Source organism: Poecilia formosa, unplaced genomic scaffold (assembly GCF_000485575.1).
Source record: "Poecilia formosa unplaced genomic scaffold, Poecilia_formosa-5.1.2 Scaffold29, whole genome shotgun sequence".
Taxonomy (NCBI): domain Eukaryota; kingdom Metazoa; phylum Chordata; class Actinopteri; order Cyprinodontiformes; family Poeciliidae; genus Poecilia; species Poecilia formosa.
This window is the reverse complement of record NW_006799968.1, coordinates 1,678,165-1,699,276: the sequence shown is the minus strand read 5'-3', so window position 1 is coordinate 1,699,276 and position 21,112 is coordinate 1,678,165. Positions and strand designations below refer to the sequence as shown.

The following is a 21,112-nucleotide window of genomic DNA, read 5'->3' as shown; positions in this document are numbered from 1 at the left end:
AGTCAAAAAACTTTTACATTGTTTTGTTCTCCCATCTCCCATCGGCTGAATGAAAATACATTTAAAAATCTGGCAAACACAAATAAGTTTGGGGCTAAATTGTGTCCAATTTGCTACCAATCAAATTCCTCACAGCCACCGCACTCGCCTCTCGCTCACGGTCCAGAGAGCCCCGTCTGGCCTGACTGCGAGCTACGCAGGGAGTCTCAGCGGCGTTGCCGTACTCTTACATCTGTCTTCAACCGGCTACAGTAGAGTCTGCATTCAGATGCTAATTTACACCCCTCAAGGGCATTTTGTAACCAGGTCAGCCTCGCTAGGAATATTTATAAAGGCCTGATGCGAGTAAAGTTTGTTGTTTGCTCCTCGGGGAGCATAGGAGGTAGACCCTCTTTATGCTTAGTGCATCACTTCCTGATACAGTGTGGATATGAAAAATGCATATGCAGAGAATCCGATGTACTGTATTTCCATCCAGTTCAGCACATTGTCTGATTTGGTATGTGGGAGGACAAGGAGAAAATCTGTGTATACCTTACACACAATGTGGGGAAGTTGTGCCTTTCAGATTAAATATTAATATGTACGCCATCATAGCCTATAGATGAGTCGCTACTGCACATGATGCCTGTAATTATTTGTTGGGAGAACTTACTTTTACCTTCTGGGCATAAAGTCTGAACTGAACCTGTGAAGAAATCTGTGCAGTTTTCTGCAGAAACACACCAACCTAAAGCAGATGTTGTCATGAAATGTTTCGGAGACCGTTCTTTACTGATTTTGAGAATTTTCTTCTTGTTAAAATATTTCACCACATGTTGTTTTCAGAAAACATTTTAATAGGATTTGGATAAGAATGATCAGAAACATGGCATTTGTGCAGTTGAAACCTGATATTTGCATGCACTTTGTGAAAAAGGTGACTTTCTTTTTCTTTTACATACACTGTGTGAAAAAACAATACATTTTTTTCCTCTTGCTGCCTGACATTAAAAAAAATTACTTCAAGAGCAGTACAAAAATAAAGATTTCCGATTGTAAATGTACTCGAGGGAATGCCTGCTGATGTTAACGCTAAAGTGTTTCGCTATAATGAGTATTTCTACAGTGTGAGGAATAAGGGGAACACTTTCAACCCTGAGAACATCTTCATAAGGAAAGGAAATTAAGTATGAATGTTGAAGAAACATTGCCCTGCGACACACTGGCGACCTGTCCAGCGTGTACCCCGCCTCTCGCCCGGAACGTTAGCTGGAGAGAGGCACCAGAAACCCTCCTGACCTCATTAAGGGACAAGGGAGTAAGAAAATGGATGGATGTATGGATTGAAGAAACATCTCAAAACATCCGTTAGGTCACATTTCAGATTGGGCACAGATTTGTCCTCCAGCTGGAAAATGACCCAAAGCGCACTGTCGAACTTGTCACAAAGTGATGCAGTGACAACAAAGCCAATGTTTTTGGAGTGGTCTTCACTCCCATAGGAACAATAACCTACAACCTTAATCTGTTACACGAGTTATCTCAGCCCAAACCTTTCACAAACTGTTGAGAGAAGTTTTGAGACAGATAACTTGAAGCATTTGACCAAAGCCATGGAGTTTAAAGGGCAAATTTAGACATATGTAAGCTTTTGAACTTTATAGAAGTTAAGTAATTATTTAGAAATGTTTTTTTTTTTTCATTCCTTAGTCATTAAGCAAATAGTATTTTGACTGTGTAGTGCTTTGATTTAGTGTCAGGCAGTGATGAAAAACAAATGGCTGGCATATTTTTACGTACAAAATGTTCAGAAGTTCGGGTTTGAAATATGTGCCTATTATAAGCTTAGTTTCCTCCGTTTCATCTTCCAAATTACCATGGTAATTATCATCAGTTTCAAGACATTTTAAAGCTTTTTTATTTGATTAAGTATCAGAATAAGGTTTTGGAATAACTAAAGCTGTTTTAGGCGGGGGTGGGGGATGGGGGGAGTTCACTCAACACTAGTTTTTCTTTTGTTAACGTGCAACATTAGAAACAGACGCGGTGACATTACCTCTGCTAAGGACTTGGAGTTATATGAAGCCAGGTAGATTTTTGTCTTAATCTCCAGTCATGAATGACTTTCTAATGGAGTCTATTGGATCTTACTTTCTGCAAAAGCCAGTCATATGTGAGCCTTACTGGTTTGAGATCAGAGATTCTTGTTGCTAATTGTATGGAGAATGAAAAGTAGGGTAAACAACAGACTTCTAGTTATGCTTCTAGCATTGACTGACAGGACTGAGTAGAAATGGTGATATTTAACTTGCACTCTAATGCTGAGAAGCTAATAAACTATAATTTACTTTGTGCGCCACACAATCTCCCTGGTATATCGGTATTTTAGAAGAGCTCAATATCAAATCATGTGATTTTCTTATACTTTAAATAAAAAAAAAAAACTTCTGTAACTTTTTTCTTGAATCTTAAAATATGGTAGCAATATCGGTCATTTTGAGCAGCCTGGGGAAACCCATATCACCTGCATATAATCTTCCCACTTAGAAGGAATTGATATCCATTTTTAAACTACACTGCAGACACATCATCACTTTCAAAAAGGTCTCTTCCCCCCAAAAAATCATCTTATATCAAATTTGCTTTACAGGAACATGGATCTTAAATTAAAGCAATAAATTATTAATTGTGCAGAGATTAAAAAGCATATTGCATCTCATTTCCTGTATTAGGTTAATTTAACGTAATTCTGAATTTGGTGTAAGAGCTGGAGTGAAGTGTTGGCCTCTATGCTGTCTGGGAGGAACTTTTTAGGACTTTAAGGAGTTGTCCTACAGCCTGCTAGAAAATGCACAATAAGAAATGCCACCATACTTTTATAGTAGAGCATAAAGTGTTTAGGGCTGTTGAACTGCTGGAATATGAATCTCTGCTCCAGTCTTAGCACTTTTGGAGCCCTTAACAGTCTTTTTTTTTTTGTGGCGTCATGCTGCTTTGTGAACAATGACCTACTTTGTGCTGGGCTGAAACACAAAGTGTTCTAACAAATTACATTTAAGTTTGTGGTTGAACCTTGATAAAATGTGGAAAAGCTTCAAGGGTATAAAGACGATTGCAGTCTCTTAAAGTGGTAGTATTATGTATTTTCCAGGCACATAGTGCTTTATTTTATACCACAATCAAGTAACTTTGTTACGTTCAGTCAAATTGACACCTTGAAATTGGCCTCTGTCTCTTTAAGAAGCTCCTTCTCTTTCCGACGCTCCGCCTTCAGCATGTCATCACAACAATGCCTTTCCATTGTGCCGTTTACAACCGTTCTTTGGAGCATTGGAGTGAGTAGTAGTTTGTGAGAAGTGGCCTAACTTCAAAAAACAGGTGACCCAGCAACAAATAAATCCAAGATAACAACAGAACCTCCATCTCAAACTAGCAAACACAAAAAAGAGGCCATCCGCTCACGGTAAGCTCAGCAGACTCAAAGTTTCGCCAGGTGTTTACTAAATGCTGCTGATGCTAGTCGGGTGGAGATGAGTGGGGGAGGCAAAAGCTCCAAGAAGGAGAGAGCAAGTGTTCAGGCACCCCCAAATGGTTGCCAAGAGAGATTCAAGGATTCCTCAAACATGCACAAAACAAATATAAAAGCAAAACTCCAGGTATGTTTTTAATGAAGGAGTAATATTATAGCATGTTAAAAAATGTATTTTACATAAATTTGTACTTTGGAGTGATAATATACTGCAGGCTTTCAGAGACTATCATAGAACCCGTCCTGTTTTTATGTAGCTGCTTGAAAAAACCTTCATGCCCTGCAGCGATGACATAGTTGGATGGTAACCGTAGCATACCTTGTCAAAGCACTGACAGCTGAAAATCTGTAAAAAAAAAATATATGTATATATTCCATGAAAACACTTGTCACATTGATTTTACAAATCTGGTGATGAGATACCGTTTTTTTCTCCCTGTACAGGCATTTGTATTTGTAAGCAAAGGAAAGGGTATATTGCACCGCTACATCTGGACTCGTGTCAGTCCCCCTGGTTGCGTTCGGGGAGACATTGGTCAGTTCTGGTAATGCTGCCAGCCAGGTGCAAGTTTTACTGCTCCACAGAGCTGTGATCTATGTAAGGTGTGTTCCTGTGTGTCAGCAATGAGACTGAAAGAAGGATTTGTTACTGCAGCTGTCACCTCCACAACACTTCGTCCCTTAGCACACACACACACACACGCACACACACACACACACACACACACACTGAGGGTTTCTATCAATCAATTACATTTTTGTTCCACAGATTTAAGGCTCCTGTGAAATTAGGTTTATATCAGCAGCCTACATCCTATCTTTGTAACCTGGCTTTATCTGGTGCTGCTGCAGACTTACAGGTAGAGTAATGCCTCTATCTTATAAGGCTCTGCTGAAAGGGACTCAGTTGATTGCTGTCCGTAGTACGGCTGGCAGCTTACCTCTCCTTGAGATGCAGTTTTCTCAGCTCGCCTTCGGAGTTCATGTCACAAACAACATGATTGCAAAGAACAAAACAACAACAGAAAAAACCCCAACAAAATCCCTCGCAGAGTCAACCTTTTAATTAGTATTTACAATCTACCGTGTGCTGACTGGGAGACGTTTATCGCAGCGCTGCTATCGCAGAGCTTCCATGAGGGTCACTCATCTTAAAAAGATCTGGACTTGTGGTGAGCAGTAATGGCAGTAAAGCTCTATCACTGCCCTCTGGGTTGATATGCAGGTTCAGTGTAATGGTTACGTGAAAGAGTTATTGACGAATATTGTTTTATCCAACAGTTTTTGCTTTTAATTAAACCGATCAAGCACGATGGAATGCAGTGCATTAAAAATTGAACAGCAAAGCTACTCCGGCTCGCGCCCTTGTTTATGAAGCAAACTTATAACGACGAACAGCCTGCTGGGCTGTTTTAATCAGAATTAAAATTTGATCTTTCTCTTGCAAGCAGCTGTAGTCTCTTAGTGACGCATTATGTCCTGATTATGCTGTCGTAAAATCACCTATGGATCACCAGGACAACAATTAGACATTTGCTTTCCTAATCTCCTGCTTTGGTCTTTAAAATTGTAACATGAGTCTAAGTGATTATACCTGCCTAATGTTCCATATCTACATGAATATGAGTGTTGACTCAGGTGATGCTATCGATTAGAGGCAAACACTTTTAATGACGATTCTGCAATTCCTTAGTTAAAAATACCAATCGGGCATTACATTATGATCACCTTGTTTTGCTGCAAAACCACCCTGATCCACCAAGGTCTTGACTCCACTGGACACACTGAAGAAGTACCATGGCAACCAGCACCAAGATGCATCATAGCAACTAGCATCAGATGCTATGGCATCTGCTGTCATACTTGGTCCAAGTCTGGTCCAGAACTGGATGGACCATAACTCAAATGCTAAATTTCACTGAGATCTCTGTGGCTTCTGGAATTTGGTATCAACATCTTGAATTCATTGTTTTGCTGCACAAACACTTCCTGAGTCACCTTACACACAGAGGCCATTATCCTTCTGAACTTTGCTGCATTCCTCAAAAAAATGTTGAAGAAAAATTTAAAATCCCTACTACTCTTTTTTTTATCTCGCTCTCTGTGTTGGTTACGCTATACACAGACCCGTTTCTATAGCAACTGACTGAAAACAACTCCACTAATTTTTAAGGATTTAACACCAAAAAACACCAACATTTCCCACACAAAGAACAGTATCACATTTTCACGCTTGATGTTTATTCTGTGATTATTAATAAAGGATTGTCTGAACACAGCAATGGATTAGCTGATTTAAAGAGAGTTGGGTTGTGTGTCACCTTTTTTTGTTTTTAACTGATCCGAAACACACGCAATTCCACAGCACATCTACATGGTAAGGTAGTCAAAGTCAAGCTAGCATAACTGACCTACTTCCCTCTCCCTTGCCATTTTCTTTACTGAAACGTTTTACTGACCTTTGACTTGTGACATCCTTGGAACTTGTTATCTAGTTGTGTTGCCAATTAGTAGCAAAGCACTGCATCCATTTTTCTTTTGTATATATCATGCGTACATATAAGATTTAATGTGTTGTCAACTCGACAGCAAAATCAGTGCTAGTCATCGTCGGTAAGCAGTTTGTTTGGGATTTTGGCTGGGTGACGTTGCAGCTTGTCTTTTGTGACTATTGTGTACCAGGAATACCCTAACCTACATCTTAGCCAATTATGTGACCTTATCAAACTATCACAATTTGGTCCTGGCTTGCCCATTTCTTCTACTTTCAGCTATGCATTATGAGGAAATTCAGGTTTATTAATTTCACCTGTAATGATTTTGAAATGTAAGCCAATAAGTATTTCGGGTGTTGCCACAGTCTTCTCCTCACTAGGTTTTTGTCCCTCTCCATGCACTTTGGAAGTAGTTGTGCAGTTGTGCCAGAAATGTTTAGATCTTGCTAATCTTCCACCAAAAATGCCTGCTTTACAAAAGTCCTCTGTTGGTTTCGAGCTGCTCTTCTCTCCAGAGATAATTTCTCTAAGTCGCCTGTCTCCGTCTCCGTTTCTGCAAAAGTTTCTTGTGAAGACACAACTGTGTCGTCAAACGACGAAAAGTGACAAAGTTTCCAAAAGCCCCTGGCATTTTTCAGCTAGCTAATCCCTTCTAACATTTTCTCCTCTTGTCATTCTCTCATTCCAGACGCCAGTGCTTTGGATACTCAGGTTTTGCTATTTTACATCATCTAATTGGACACGTGTGATTTTCTTGCATGTGCATGTGTCCTTGTGTCAATGTGGTGACAACTTTTGTACCCATTGTCCATGTGCACGTAGCTGTGAGTGTTTTCTTTAAGCTCGGTGAAAGGTGAAATTTGTATGGATTGAAGAGAACGCAGCATGTACCATTTTGTAGTCATTTTAAGCTGATTTTTCCTTTATTCAGCATATATGTATTTTTTTAAATGATGTGTTTTAAAATAGGCTCTTGTCCAGTGAGGAGGGAGAGTTACACAATAGGCGAATCTTGCCTGAAGCATCTAGTGCAGCAAAGCTCTCAGTCTTGAGTCCACAAATTACACCGTTGTGGAATAATTTGGACCTCGCCTGTAGTGATTCCCTCCTCTCTCCCTGTTCTGTGCCACTCTCCCCCCCTCCTCCAGTCCTTTATCCAGTCCTGAACTGACATGCAGTTTCCCAAGCGTTGTCATGCTGTGTATTTTTCATTTCCTTTTTTTTTTTAATTTTGCCACTGTTTGTTCTTGTTCTGTGTGCTCTCCTTGTACGTCTAGTCTTACACTGTGTCTCTCTTCTCTACAGCCTCGCAGTATTTTGGATCCCAAATTGCTTGGTTTGCAGACCGGAGGGTGAGTGGTGGCTCATGTCATGATCTGATTGGTTCGCCATTACACAAATGGGACTTCCTGTGTTCTGTGAACTGTTCCTTTCAGTCTCAGGATCAGATCACTGAAATAGTGCAAGCAGAGAGTTTTTCCAACTGGAGGATCATGTTTCCTGTTTTTGACACACGACAGTTAAAGTGAAATAAAAATACTAAGGCCTTTACAATGTAGTGATGTGCAGACATTTTAAACCACGTTGCTTCTAAAAAGTCAAAAAACTGAAATGTGGAAAGATGATTTTTTTTAAAAAATTATTTGGAAAACATCCGATTGTGCTATTTTTATTTTTTTTTATTGAACTGTGATGTTGCCAACCCTTTTTTTAAATTTATTTTAGCTCAGATCACTTAATTTGTGGATGCCAATGACAGTAAAAGTCAATTCAGCAGATCAAATATCAATGTATAACTAATATTTAGAGGTGCTTCAGTCAGAAATCGAAATAAATTTTTGCTAATTGGATCTGACTTGGATCTGTCATTGGAAGGACAAATACAGAAAACTTTTTGTTTACCTAAAAAAAAAAAAAAATGCTCCAAAACAAATAAGTCTCACTATTTGGATCCTAAGCAAACATAATAGCACTTTTTTTTTTTTTTTTTACTTTATTTTAAAAGTTAAAGCTGTTATAGGCATAGATCATTTGCTTTGACAAAACAGAACCCTAAAATTCACACAATATTGGTATCGGTCAAGAAAATTTCAAATCTGTGCATCTCTAAAATGTACTATTCCCACTGATTGTGTCATGGCTTCAGTCTTTTGTGATTGTAATATTGCACACAATGATATTGTGTCGATTGTGATACAGTATATTGTGGAGCTCTATCAAAAAAATTGCTTTTGTCTGATTTGTCTGTCACACTATAACTTTTTTCTTTTTTACCAGGCTTTCAAAATACTGCCACTCCACTGATTTAAAAGCGGTGTCGTTTCTTTCAGTGTTTCTGCATTTAGCCCAGTTGGCGCAAGCACCGAGCCAACCAACACCTCAAGAAAACAACTCAATAACTACATACTCTTATACTTCCTAATAAGAGTCAGGAACAAGTAACAAATCTTTAGTATCGCAAGAAATGTCACGGCATCTTAACGTCGTGGAATCTCACGGCACAAGATCCCGTTACGCCCATGCCGAGCAGCTGGGCTGCTTCCTCGGATAGAGTCAGCCCAGAAGCCAGAGCAAACGCACCGCTCGGCGTGTCACGACACAGGCTGACAGAAGAGCTTCAGGAGCTTTATCTGTGTGGAGGCATTGGGGCCCCCGATGTCATGTTGAGGTCATTAAAGAGGCTTTGAGTGACAGTTAAGGTGATGCCGGTAAAAGTAAGTCTGTAAAGGCAGGGGGACAAAAAAAAAATCACTTAGAAGACAGAGAGACAGATGGAGTGTTGAGCTGCAGTAGATCCTCTCTGTTCCTCTGAGATTTTTTAGAGTACTGTAGGAGGTTCGCACCATGCAAAGCGAAGGGAATGTGGGGGTACGGCAGGTTCGGAAGGAGGCATGATCCATGGCGTTTGCTGGCTGTGTAAATCACGGTCCCCCTCCCCTTTCGCCGTAGTAATGTTCGCCCAGCATGGCATTATTATGATATTAATACCCCTTAAATCTGTCCACTTCTACAGGGCTGGCAGTATTCTTTATGGTATTGACAGCATGCCAGATCTGCGCCGCAAAAGGACAGTGCCTCTTGTCCGAGACCTGGTGAGTCATCTGCCTCAACAAGGTTACATGTGATTTATGTCAAATCTATCAGCGTGACCCTATGTTATACCACAGTCGGGGAATTCTGTGCCGTGTGAGTTTTGGCCTCTGCTGAGCACAACAATATCGTCTCTGACACCTTGATAGAACGCTGCTCTGCTTTACAGAAGCAGATTTAGTTTGCGGTAACTATAGGAGACAATGTTATGGGTGCTGAAGTGAGATCTTGCACAGTGTGGTTTCAGGTCACTATTAAAACACAAGATTGATTTTAAAAGCTTGGATCAATCATGGTGTAGGAAGTAACTCCAATGACTGGAAAATGTATAAATATACACACTGTACAGATGCCACACTTCAGTGCATAAGAACATCAGACTAATTCTTAAAATTAAGAATAGCCTTAGTAAACATGAAGTACGCTTTTTAAATGGTGAAAACTGTCCAAACCAACCTCGTCCGATCTAAAATTCATCAGCTAACTTTCATTAGACGCATTTCAGTTTTACAAAAAAGGCACAGGCCAGATTACAGTTACACCTGAGGAATCAAGATGTCACCTAAACGGTGCCCGTCTGACAACATGAAGTAGGCAAAAAGGTCTTAATAATGAAATTGTATTTGGTTTGGAAAGGGTTTCATGCCATTTTCTAAGACTTTGAGACACCAGTGAATGATTGTCCACTAAACATCAGCATATGTGAGCTCAAACTCACTTATCAAGCTACAAGACAATAACCTGAAATGTAGCAAGAAGTCCATAAACATAATAGCTGATAAATGACCTGTTCAAGTATGGGCTCAGTTGATCATGTGGCATGCTTTTAAACAGGCTGCTTAACCCTCCACTGTGGCTCAACCAAACTATTTCTATAAGAAAAAACTTAGAAGACGCTCAGTGGCAGTTGTTGCCATCAAGTTTGGAAATCCCATTTGTTACATTTAGGAGGCTTTTATTTTGTTCACATGTGGCCGGGTTGGTTTGGATCGCCTTTTCACCTCATGAAATTCAGATCATCATTTGGACACTGTCTGACAAGAAACAGAAAACTAAAGGAATCTGTAAGAGGGCAAATACTTTTTCACAGCACCGCATGTTAAAATAATAAACCTTGGAATATTACTAGACTCACATAATGTCAGTTAAAAACTGAAGTATTAATGGAAGACTCCTGAGGTGCAGGAACGTTAACCGTAGCTGTGTAACTCTTTTGCTTGATTAATTAGCCCAGAATGAGTAGTAAAAAAAAAAATGCATCACAGTGAAGCTCCACCATTTGTGTTTTTTTATTGCAACATAATGTGTCGTAAAATGTCCCACAGAGAAGCTTGTTGCGGCGAGGCCCACTTTAGCACTGTGCCACATGGTTACTCTTTCTGAGAGGCGGCAGGCTGCGACGATGCCAGTAATAACATTCATGTCTGTTTCTGTCTGTATCTGTCTATTACATGCCACAACACGCGTTTGTCTCACATGTGTCCGTTTCTTCATCTTCATGTACCCAGAGCCTAAAAACCAAAACGATAGTACGACTCAAATCTAGAATAAATCTGTTTGGTGTTCTCTCCCAGTTTCGATCGATCAAAGTCGTTGCAAAATGCTTTTATTTTTTTAACGCAGATGATAATGCAGCTTGATGTCATACATATGGATGCTGATGAATGTTTTGTACCACAGTGAACAACATGAGTTGATGCTGTATTTGTTCATATCTCTCATTAAATTTAATAACCAACAATGTCTTGGTAAGTATGGGTTGCCGTTTTTTTTTTTTTTTTTTTTTTTTTTTTTTTTTTTCTTTTTTTGTCTTATTTGTTTCTTTTTTTTTTTTTTTTTTTTTTACGTGTATATTTGCCATTCCTACATGAACCCATAAAAGCTATGGGTGATATTTTTCAGTGAGTTGTCAGATTTCAACGTAGCTCTCGCCAGTTGTCGTCTTTTATCGCTCGGCAGGTGTCGGGGTGGGGAGGGGGGAAAAAAACACCCCAAAACAAAGTAAATAAAAAAAAATAAATAAAAACACACTATTTACCTCGAAATGTTGACAACTCAACCCAAAAATATATCCAAAGAGACTTCATTGACTTCTGATTTAACTGTGTGAGGCTTTTAAATCATGTAAAAGTGACACTGAGCAAAGCCTTTTACACGTGGGATGAAGTCAGTGGTCAGCAAACGAATTGGTCCCCCTCTCATGCCTCCCCTTTGTCAATGTCCCCCATTTGCTGTGTGATTGCTTCAGGGCAGCAACAGCGCCTTTTTTTTTCTTTTTATTTTGGTTATTTATTTTTTTGTCTTTGTTTTTGATTGGAACGGTCAGCAGGGATTCCCCGCTTTTATGATGGAAAATTAATAACAAAAGTACATAAAAAAGAGAAAAAAGTTAATCATCCATTCTCAAAGCACTGACAGATTATTACCTCTGGACGCACGGTCTTTTTATATTGTATTGCCCGCAGCAACCTCAGCAGTGCTGGTGCATGTTGATAAACTTACATCAACACTCACGGTTCATGTAGAGGTCACATTCCTCCCCACATTCTCCATGGCTACCATGGATCTTTACCATAGCTGGGCCGCGGAGACGAGAGGGTCGTGGTAAAGACAGATCCAGTATTGTCAGCTGTCCATGTCTGCATTCCTCTGTTACATAACTCCCCTCAGTCTGGGACTTATTGACCTTACGCTCACCCAAACGCAGTAAATTTTGTAATATGAGAGCTTATTAACATGTGTGTGTGTGTGTGTGTGTGTGCGCGTGTGTGTGTGTATCAGTGTGTGTGTGTGTGATTTGTGTTTATTTTGTGTGGGCGTGCACAAGTGTATATTTTTGACCGTCTGAGCTGAAGAGTGTGTGCATATATGTACAGAGATGTGAGAAAGCATTGGTCTACTTAAAGATTTCTCCTGTTTTTGGCTTTTACCTTGCACTTTAGTTACTCAGATCATCAATAAAAACTTTGTGCCACACAAAGATAATCAAACTTGGGCAGCTCTTCCCCTTAATATATGCAAAGTGTGGTTCTAAAATGATCATTTCACACATTTATATATATATATATATGTGTGTGTGTGTGTGTGTGTGTGTGTGTGTGTGTGTGTGTGTGTGTGTGTGTGTGTGTGTGTGAAAAAGTTGCCTAAATCAACCCCAATACCTCGACGTTTAGAATTAAGACCCATGTCTGAGAACATGAGGAAGGCCAAAGATTTTAAAGAGCAACACAACACGATAATCTAAAATGAGGAAACATCTGAGTGGCGCCACCTATCAGTCTGGAGTGGAATGCAAAGCCATTTCCATGAGGCTCCAGTAAAGCAGTGAGTCATTACTAGGTCTGTCACAATAACTAATTTTGCTGGATGTTGGAAGTTATTGCAATAAACAATTACATTGTTGCCTTTTGAGACCATTTTCAAATAATATAGTGGTAATGGCGTAATAATGCAAGAACACATCAAGGATCAAGAGACTTTTAAGTTCTTATCAACATTTAACACTGGAACTGAAGGACATTTTCAATATCCAAAATAAGCACACACACACAAAAAAAAAAAGAAACAACAACAAATAAAAGTAATTATGGAGTCTCTGTAAACAAAAATGTCCTTCAAAAAAAAAAAAGGGGGGTGGGGGCTGGGGGATTATAGTTGAGACCAAGACATCAGACTGAAGACTTTTAACATCCAGTTTTTGGTAGAAAGAGAGAGAGAAAATAGAAAAACAATAAATCATACAAATGGAAATTATTGAGCTTGTTTTTAATTTATCATGTGATTAATCGATTTATTGCTCATATTGTGACAGGCCTAGTCATTACCTGCATCCATTTCCTATTGGAGAAAACATAGACAGAGGAGCGCCTTCACAGGAGTGGCCAGCCTATTAAGATTATTCCAACAGAGCATCATCGACTGATCCAGGAGGCCACAAAAGCACCGGAGACCTCACTTGCCTCACTTTACGATCAGCGTCGGTGAATTAACAGTAAAAAGAGGCGGGCCGAGAAGGAAATTCAAGCCCTAAACTGCTGCTTGGAAAACCATCATATTAAACAAGGTGCCTTTGTGTTTTCACCTGAGTCCCCCCACCAGGAAATCCTAAATTAGGATGTCTGGTCATCAGTCTGCAAAACTTCAAGCCCCGGCACCTTATGCAGCAGGACAAGGAAGACTTCTCAAATTGAAGGTTTTGGAGTGGCCTAGTTGAAGTCTGTACTCGAATTCGAATGACAAACAGACCTTAAAAAGACAATTTGCAATTCTGCAAAGTGTTGACCAAGCTCCCTTGGGAGCAAAAAACACTCGCTGCCAGTTGGAAGTTGCTGCTGAACAACAAATTTATGAATAATTTTTTTAAATATATTTTATGTATTATTATTATTATTTATTTTATTTTTTTTATGAAAGACCAGGTTGATTTGGATAACTTTTACCCCTTACTAAACCTAAAAGCATTATTCAAACCCTGCAGTTTCTTTCAATTAAGGTTAATTTGTCTGAGAATATAAAAAAATAGAGACAAACTTGTAATTAAGCTGTTTATAAAATATCGCGTGTGACAAAAACAAAACCAGGAGAAATCAGCAAAGGCGGCTCAATCACTTTTTTTCTCACAACACTGTGTGCGAGTCTGCTCAAAGTGTGTGTCTGCGTACGTACATCTGGCTTCACCCATTCACGAACGTGTGCGTCTCGTGTGTGTTTCTCTTCGTGTCAAACCAATGTGCAGAGCAGACAGCAGAAAATATGATCAAAGCTTCATCCAACAGACAAATGAACAGAGATGCCAAGCATGACTGCAGTTCGGTTGCGTCCACTGCATGAGTGGATAAACAATCTCTCTTTATGCATAGCTGAATTGTTCTGGAGAGCTCTGTGCCTCCACCAGCAGTCCTGCATGGCGGTTAAGACACCTCTGCGCTCAGTAACAATGAACAAGTTTAAGTCTGTCTGCTGTTTGTGTTTTCAGCCATGACACTCGTGCTACTTCTCTAAGTCAGTCTCTCTCTCTTTGTTTTTAATTTCCATTCACGAACACTTGGAAATCCCAGGCTTTGGTAAGGACACTTGTTTCCAGAGTCAATTTGGTTTAAATATCTTTTGGCAAAATGATCCCACGTAATCGCTTGATTTCGTCATGAAAACGTCTTAATAACAGAATGCACCATATCATGTTGAAATTGGACCCTGGTTTTCTCTCCCTCCGACAGACCCTCACTGCTCGAAAGGCAGGCATCTCGTTTGCTCTGGTGAACAGGTCAACCCTGAACAACGAGGAACTGGTGAGTATGCGGAAACCGCTGTTTTTCTGTCCATCTACCTTGTTGACAAAGCGTTGATGTTTATGCAATCCATGGCCAGGTCCTCCGTCCCTCACGGGGCAAGCACAAGGCAAATTCAGAGTTGCTAGTTGAGCCAAAGAGCATTTTGTTTTTGCCTTGTTAGAAAAAGACAGAGTAACTTTAGGCACAGTGAAAACACACAAACGGATACAAAAACTGTTTATTAAGCCTTTGCAGCTGCAAATTGTTTTGTTTTACTTATGTCTTTACAAAATAATTGACTTATTCCTGTACATAGGTGCTATATTGCTAAAAGTATTAAGACAGACTTGTAAATCAGCTCTCAGTAGCTCAAAGAGTTTGGGCCTCAATAGCTGTGTGTCCATTGATCATATAATCGCACAATTTGATATTTCAAAAATCAATTTACTTGATGGAAACTCGGCAATTTAGAAAAAAAAACTAATCTTTTGATAAAATCCTTTGCCTCAAGGATGAGTTGTTTATTTTTTTGTCCCCATCAAAATTGTTTTTTTGTTTTGGCAAACGTGCAAATGAAACACTTTTTTCGCATGACCAACAACCGGATGTTGCCACTGGTGCAAACCACGAAGAAGACGACGACAGGAAGTAGTTGGGGCATCACGGCATTGTGTTTTTTTAATGACTTATCAACATGTGACTTTAATTGTGTTTCTTATTTAAGGGAAACTCTGCAATTGTGAAATTGTGTTTTTCCAACAATAGCAAAATGCTGAGCAAAGTTTTTGCTCACATTTGTAATGAAAACGCATCTATGCAAAGTTAGGATATCAGCTTTGCAGAGGGTTCATTGCTGAAATGTCCTACCTCAGTCATCCACATTATTAACTGTAATGTGTATCATTAGAAAATAGAAGAAATGAGAAAGATCAGCAACTTAAGTAAAGGGTCAGGAATGTCAGAACAATAGTGTAATCATAGCACAACTGGACGTTATCGTGTTTAAAACCTGCTGTCTGGAGAAATGATTCACATTTCCCTGTCCGGAAAACTAAGAAATCGTGGTTAGATGATTCTTTTATGTTGCAACATGGCTGCACACCAGTCCACAAAACAGTTGATAAGGACACAGATGACCAAGTTTGGTGTGTGTCCATTGATCGTTGACCTCAACTAGACAGGATGAAGTTAAGTGGAGATGGAGAGAGTCGGGCCTTCTCGTTCAACATCGATGAAATGCTAAACCTTGTTACAGCTGAAAAGGGTGACCTAACTTTATATAAAAACCTGTGTATTGAGGACTGGACTGTCATTAAAGTTCATTTATCTGTAAAAGCCAGTGTCTCAGTGGTCTTGGCAATAAATCCAATCTCTTTTTCTTTCTCTTGATCTGAGATAAATGCAGCAGTTTAACAAATTGGCCCCTGTAGAAAGCATTTCCTTCCATCTGCTGTGCTCTTAACAATTTGGGCGAATTCGGAAAATTAAGTTAAAGCTCTGACATTATTTACACAACGCTCGGCGCTCAAAAAAACAACAACAAACAAACAAAAAAACTGTGCAGTGCGGGTGACTGAGCAATGGAGAAAGGGCAGAATGTCTCAGTCGATGGTGTGAGACACTTTTGTGTTGACCTCTAAAGCTATCTCGGCATTAATTGATTGCAATTCTTCCCTCCCTGAGGGAAAGATGGCGTAACAGGAGGCAAACAGCAGGAGAGCGAGCAGTTCCTCGGTGAGAGAAAGAAGCGCGCGGTTTTATATCCGCTGATGTGCAGCAAGCAGCTGGCTAAGCCTGAAAGATTACTAGATTTAAATGAGCTCGGCGCGCACGCATTTCATCTTTTCAAGAGACCTCGGTGTGGCCTTCCATTGGTGGAAACCGACTTGTGTGTGTGTGTGTGTGTGTGTGTGTGTGTGTGTATGTTTGTGTCCCACTTATGTGATCAACTTGTGAGAAGTGGCCACCTTAACATCCTGCCGACTGACTCAGTAGAGATGTGACTCTTTCAATGATTCTTGGGTTCACAGTTTGATTCAGAATAGGGCTGGACAATACGGCTGAGCAACATATCACGATATACGTGTTTCTTATCAGTCGATATCGATAATTATTGATTTGTTTCTTTTGTTTTAAATAAACAAAACAAACGAAGGTCATGCCAAACTGGTGGCATGACCTTTCCTGTTTTATCCTCAGTTTTCACTCGAGGCCGCTGCGTTTTATTTGTAAGCTGTGGCAAAACTTAAACAAGCGGTTGCTAGGTAACCAAACAGTGAATGAGTTAGTTGATGCCACCAACCTTGCTTATTAGCTCACTGTGAGAGGTTGAATAGCTAAAGTTTTTCCTCTGCCTACATCCCCCACAATGCTGTGCAGTTCCGGATCGGAGTTCAGTGAATATTCTACATATTGGATCTTGTATCAGATCTATTGTTTATCAATATTGATAACATGTCTATCGTGATGTATTATTGATTCATCATCCAGTCCTGCAATTTTTAATTCAGAAACCAATTTTTTCAACTCAAATGCTCTGAATATTCTAGTTAAATGAAGTGAGTGACAAGAGAATGACAGTGTAAGCAAATAGCACATTTATAGAAAACAATTACTTAATATCAGAGTCAATCAAAATACACACACGGCCCTTTACAGTGGCCAAGTGGATGCGACTTCCTACACACTGGCAAATGCGAGCCGCGAAGATGGACAACTAAAATAGATTTTATGAGCATTTTACAATCGATTCAAAACTCCCAGGACTAGGATTTACGATTTCCCGGCACCTCTGTTGCAAAGTCATAGTCATCGGTGCGATAATAACTGAGGAAGCAAAAACGACGTGCACGAAACGCACGCCTCATCTGATGTTTTGGAAAACGAAGAAGAAGAAGAAAAAAGGCTGACTCTTGGTGATCTTTGGCGTCTGTGCTGCACTGCGAACTTGACATCCAGGGATTCTGATTCGGGGCCACCGAGGGGAAGAGCTTTATAATTGGTCGAGGCGAACTGGCTTCCGAGAAAAGCTTTAGATTGTGTGCGCTCTTGGTAAGTAGGACAAGCAGATGTCAGAGTTTTCATCAGTTGCAATAAGTCCAGCAGAATGTTTCGAGCTGAGGGAATACACTCCACAGCACGCCGCTTAATAGGAGGAGACGGGAAAGAGAGCGAGGAAAGGACAGAAATTAGGAGAGGAGGATAGAAAGCAGAGTAGGAAATGATTTGTCATCGTGACCCCTCCCCCCCGGCCATAGTTCCTCTGCTCAGGCAGCCATGTTGAACAAACTGCCTTCCCTGGAGAAACGTTTGAATCTATTCAGTCCTTTCTTCTTCCAGCTGCTTCTTTGCTTTTCTTGCCTCATCTTCGATTTCTGCTCTTATCCTTTATATTTCAAACGTGATTAAAATGTCCGTCATTATTGACGCGGGGTCCCGTCTGTTGGCGTGTTATTGACGCGGGGTCCCGTCTGTTGGCGTGTTTCTGTTTTTTTTTTTTTTTTTTTTTTCCCCGTCATGTTTCCGCTGCATCAGCTTTGTAGAGCAGAAGGGGACTCTGCGCGTTGGGCCAGAATAGCTCGGCCCGCGTATCCGGTCCAGGTTCTGACGTGACCACAGCAGCCTTTTAACAATGCCTGTCGACAAAAAAAGAGAGGTCGTGTTTACCTGTCCGGACGAGGCTCCGACTCTCACGGAGTGGGGAAGGAAGCTGCGGTCTGACAGAAGCCAACGAGTATCTGGGAATAAGACGTGATGTGCTCCTGTAAGTCTGTTCAGATATCATCAGACATCTTGTTACCGACAAAACGGACCAGGCTGAGTGGAGGATGCTGGCGCGAGAAATCTTCCCAAGTTTTCTTTCTTTTTTTTTCTTCTTTTTTTTCTTTCTGTGTGTGTGTAATGTGCTGAACAGAAAAAAGAAATTGGACAGAAGGTTTTACTTTTCAATAGGGATCAGACGAGTGATCAGGATTTTGTGTCTGATGTCTGAGTTTAAAATTTTGTAAAGGTTTCACCTGACCTGTTCTCAACTCTCATCAAGAACTAAATACAAGTGGATATAAGAATAGTATTTTCAATTTTAGTTTTCTTTTTAGCCATTTTGGACATTAGTGGGCATTAATTATTTATATTTGCACATTTACCAGTGAAAACTGTAATACATTATAATTTTCTAGTATGATACACAAAAAACATCAAAGAGAATTAAGAGAAACATGTACAAAGATACTTGAATTACGTCAATAAAAATAGTCAAATAATAGCTATATTACAGTAAACCTATGTTTACGCCAACTACAATATCACTTCCCTTTTGAAATTTAAAAGTTTAATGTTAGTCCGGGCTGCACAGTGGTGCAGTTGGTAGAGCTGTTGCCTTGCAGCAAGAAGGTTCTGGGTTCGATTCCCAGCCCCAGTCTTTCTGCATGGAGTTTGCATGTTCTCCCTGTGCATGCGTGGGTTTTCTCCGGGTTCTCTGGTTTCCTCCCACAGTCCAAAAACATGACTGTCAGGTTAATTGGCCTTTCCAAATTGCCCCTAGGTGTGAGTGTGTGTGTGCATGGTTGTTTGTCCTGTGTGTCTCTGTGTTGCCCTGCGACAGACTGGCGACCTGTCCAGGGTGTACCCTGCCTCTTGCCCGGAACGTGAGCTGGAGATAGGCACCAGCACCCCTCCCAACCCCACTGAGGGACAAGGGTGAAGGAAAATGGATGGATGTTAGTCCAACTTATTTCTGTAGGTGAAAGATTCCAAAAGTCTGTCCTTTTTACCGAGAAAAACAGCATTAGATGATCCTGTTGGTCTTCAGTAAAAAAATAAATAATAATAATTTAGAAGTAAACCTAAGCCAAGGAGAAATTGATCACAAATTCAAAAAGTTAATTTGATACATGGAAACTTAATAAAACAATCAACACTGAGTGTATTTTGTATGTTCCAGTATAAAATCATCAAACAGGGCTTTTCACTTACACTTTAAAACACGAGTCTACGCAAAATTTAAAGTAGAGATTTTTTTTTTTTAAAGGTCTCATTTCTGGCGTTTTGTATTTGCCATTAACTGTATCATCATGTCTAATTTTACTAACACACCATTATGTAGGGATGCGTTAGTGTTGGGCTCCATAAAGTCTGCCAGCATTTCTACATCTGGTTTGTCCCAGACAGACAGACTGAAAGCTCAAAACCGACAAGACGGAGACAGTCCTCTTGAAATCCGCTGAACATCTTGCTCTCACGCGTTTTTGTTGGGAACAGACATATTGGACCGTCTGGCTGCAACGTTGCTACCAACTGCGCCACCATTCAGTCGTCAACAAAGTCTTCTGCGCCAAAAACGTATTACCATACTTACAAACAGTCCATTCTGGTCAGCAGCTAATTTCTCTATGCAGTGCAGGGCAACGGGGGAGAAAAGGAAAAAAAATAGCATGACTTGTGCTTAATGAGGGGAAATTGCAAAAATAGTTAAATCCAAATAGGATGCAACAGGATGAGGCAACTAGCAGTGTTGGTGGAGAGGTTGACGAGGACAACGGGTGGCGAAATCGGAAAGGACGGCAAGATTAGATCTTTTGTTTTTTTCTCTCTGTCGTGTTGCTCCCGGGCGCAGGCTACAGCTGTTGACCACCTCTCACCGTGTTTGGTACAAATCTCCAGGGTTACCTCACAGGGTAACACGTCAGACTGGCACGTGCAACACTCTCCACGTATCTGCTGCACAGCTAGAGAGACGGAGCGAGTGAGAGAGATTGGGAAGAGAAAACTCACACCATCCGTGCGGTGATCAGAGATGCATTAACACAGATCCGACGTTCACACACCGTCACCGAAGCAGTTGGTTTGCTGGTTGGAAATGACGGGCTGCTTAGCGGCCCAGACATTTCATTGAGGCAAACAGAAATGGAGAGGGCTCCGTGATTTCCCAAACTCGTCGAAAATTGAATTCGCTCCTCGCTCGCCCACAGGCGTTGTTGTTCGGTGCTACATTTGGTGAGTGGCGGTGCTCCCGGGCCGCGGCCCCCTGGTCTAACATATGCGCCTGCCTTGGCCGAATCCCTGTCATCTGCTCGACTCTTAGACGTCGGATTAAATGCGGGAATCTCCCCCGTCTCCGTTTTATTAGAGGTTCTGATGCGTCGGGCCGTCTCTCTGTTGTGTCAGTGAAGCTTCACCGTGGCGTTGCTATGCCTTGCTAGCCGTGTCATTTAATCATCTCTGCAAGTGAGGGTATTTCTAATTGCATGTGTGTATGCGTGTGTGTGTGTGTGTTTCTGTGTGCATGAACAGCATTTGTGCTGAAGTAAAAAAAGGTACTATTCAAGTGTCAAAGTGCTTGAAGGTGGAGGGTTGGTGGTTGAGCAGCCTAGCTCAGTAAAAGTAAAAAATGAGCACCTTTCAGAGATTTATTCAACTTTCATACATCTCTCACTCGCTCTCTATTTTTTTATTCTTGCTCTCCCTCTCAATCTGTTTATTGCTCACTTTTAAAAACCTTATTTACAACATCCATTGATTCAGCCTTCAGGAACTGGCAAGACTTTTCCCGTTTTCTGGTCCTGGTGGAAGGCGAGACTCCTGCAGAGACGCATTCAATTTGAGGAGAGGCTTCGGTTCTGGACATTTCTCTTGCTTTAGCCTCGAAGCCACTCAGTGGAAACAAAGCCTGTGAACAAAATGTGCTGTGAATCTGAGTAATCTGTTGTAAGTAATCAGTCATAAGACTTTTCAAGAGAGCGCCCTCT

The 21,112-nt window shown here is 40.6% G+C and overlaps 1 protein-coding gene across 3 annotated transcripts in view; it reads left to right on the top strand.

Annotated features, from left to right (window-relative positions):
* The window catches only part of LOC103136024 (unc-13 homolog C (C. elegans)), a 126,059-nt gene that overhangs the window by 13,880 nt on the left and 91,067 nt on the right, over window positions 1-21,112 (top strand). For 2 of the 3 annotated variants that reach the window (XM_016669975.1, XM_016669977.1), the window contains exons 3-7: window positions 6,695-6,717; window positions 7,312-7,358; window positions 9,020-9,098; window positions 14,154-14,159; window positions 14,313-14,384. In XM_016669975.1, the coding sequence (XP_016525461.1) occupies window positions 6,695-6,717; window positions 7,312-7,358; window positions 9,020-9,098; window positions 14,154-14,159; window positions 14,313-14,384 (227 nt within the window). The remainder of the gene's footprint in view (window positions 1-6,694; window positions 6,718-7,311; window positions 7,359-9,019; window positions 9,099-14,153; window positions 14,160-14,312; window positions 14,385-21,112) is intronic. The other variant, XM_016669976.1, reaches the window with a different exon arrangement.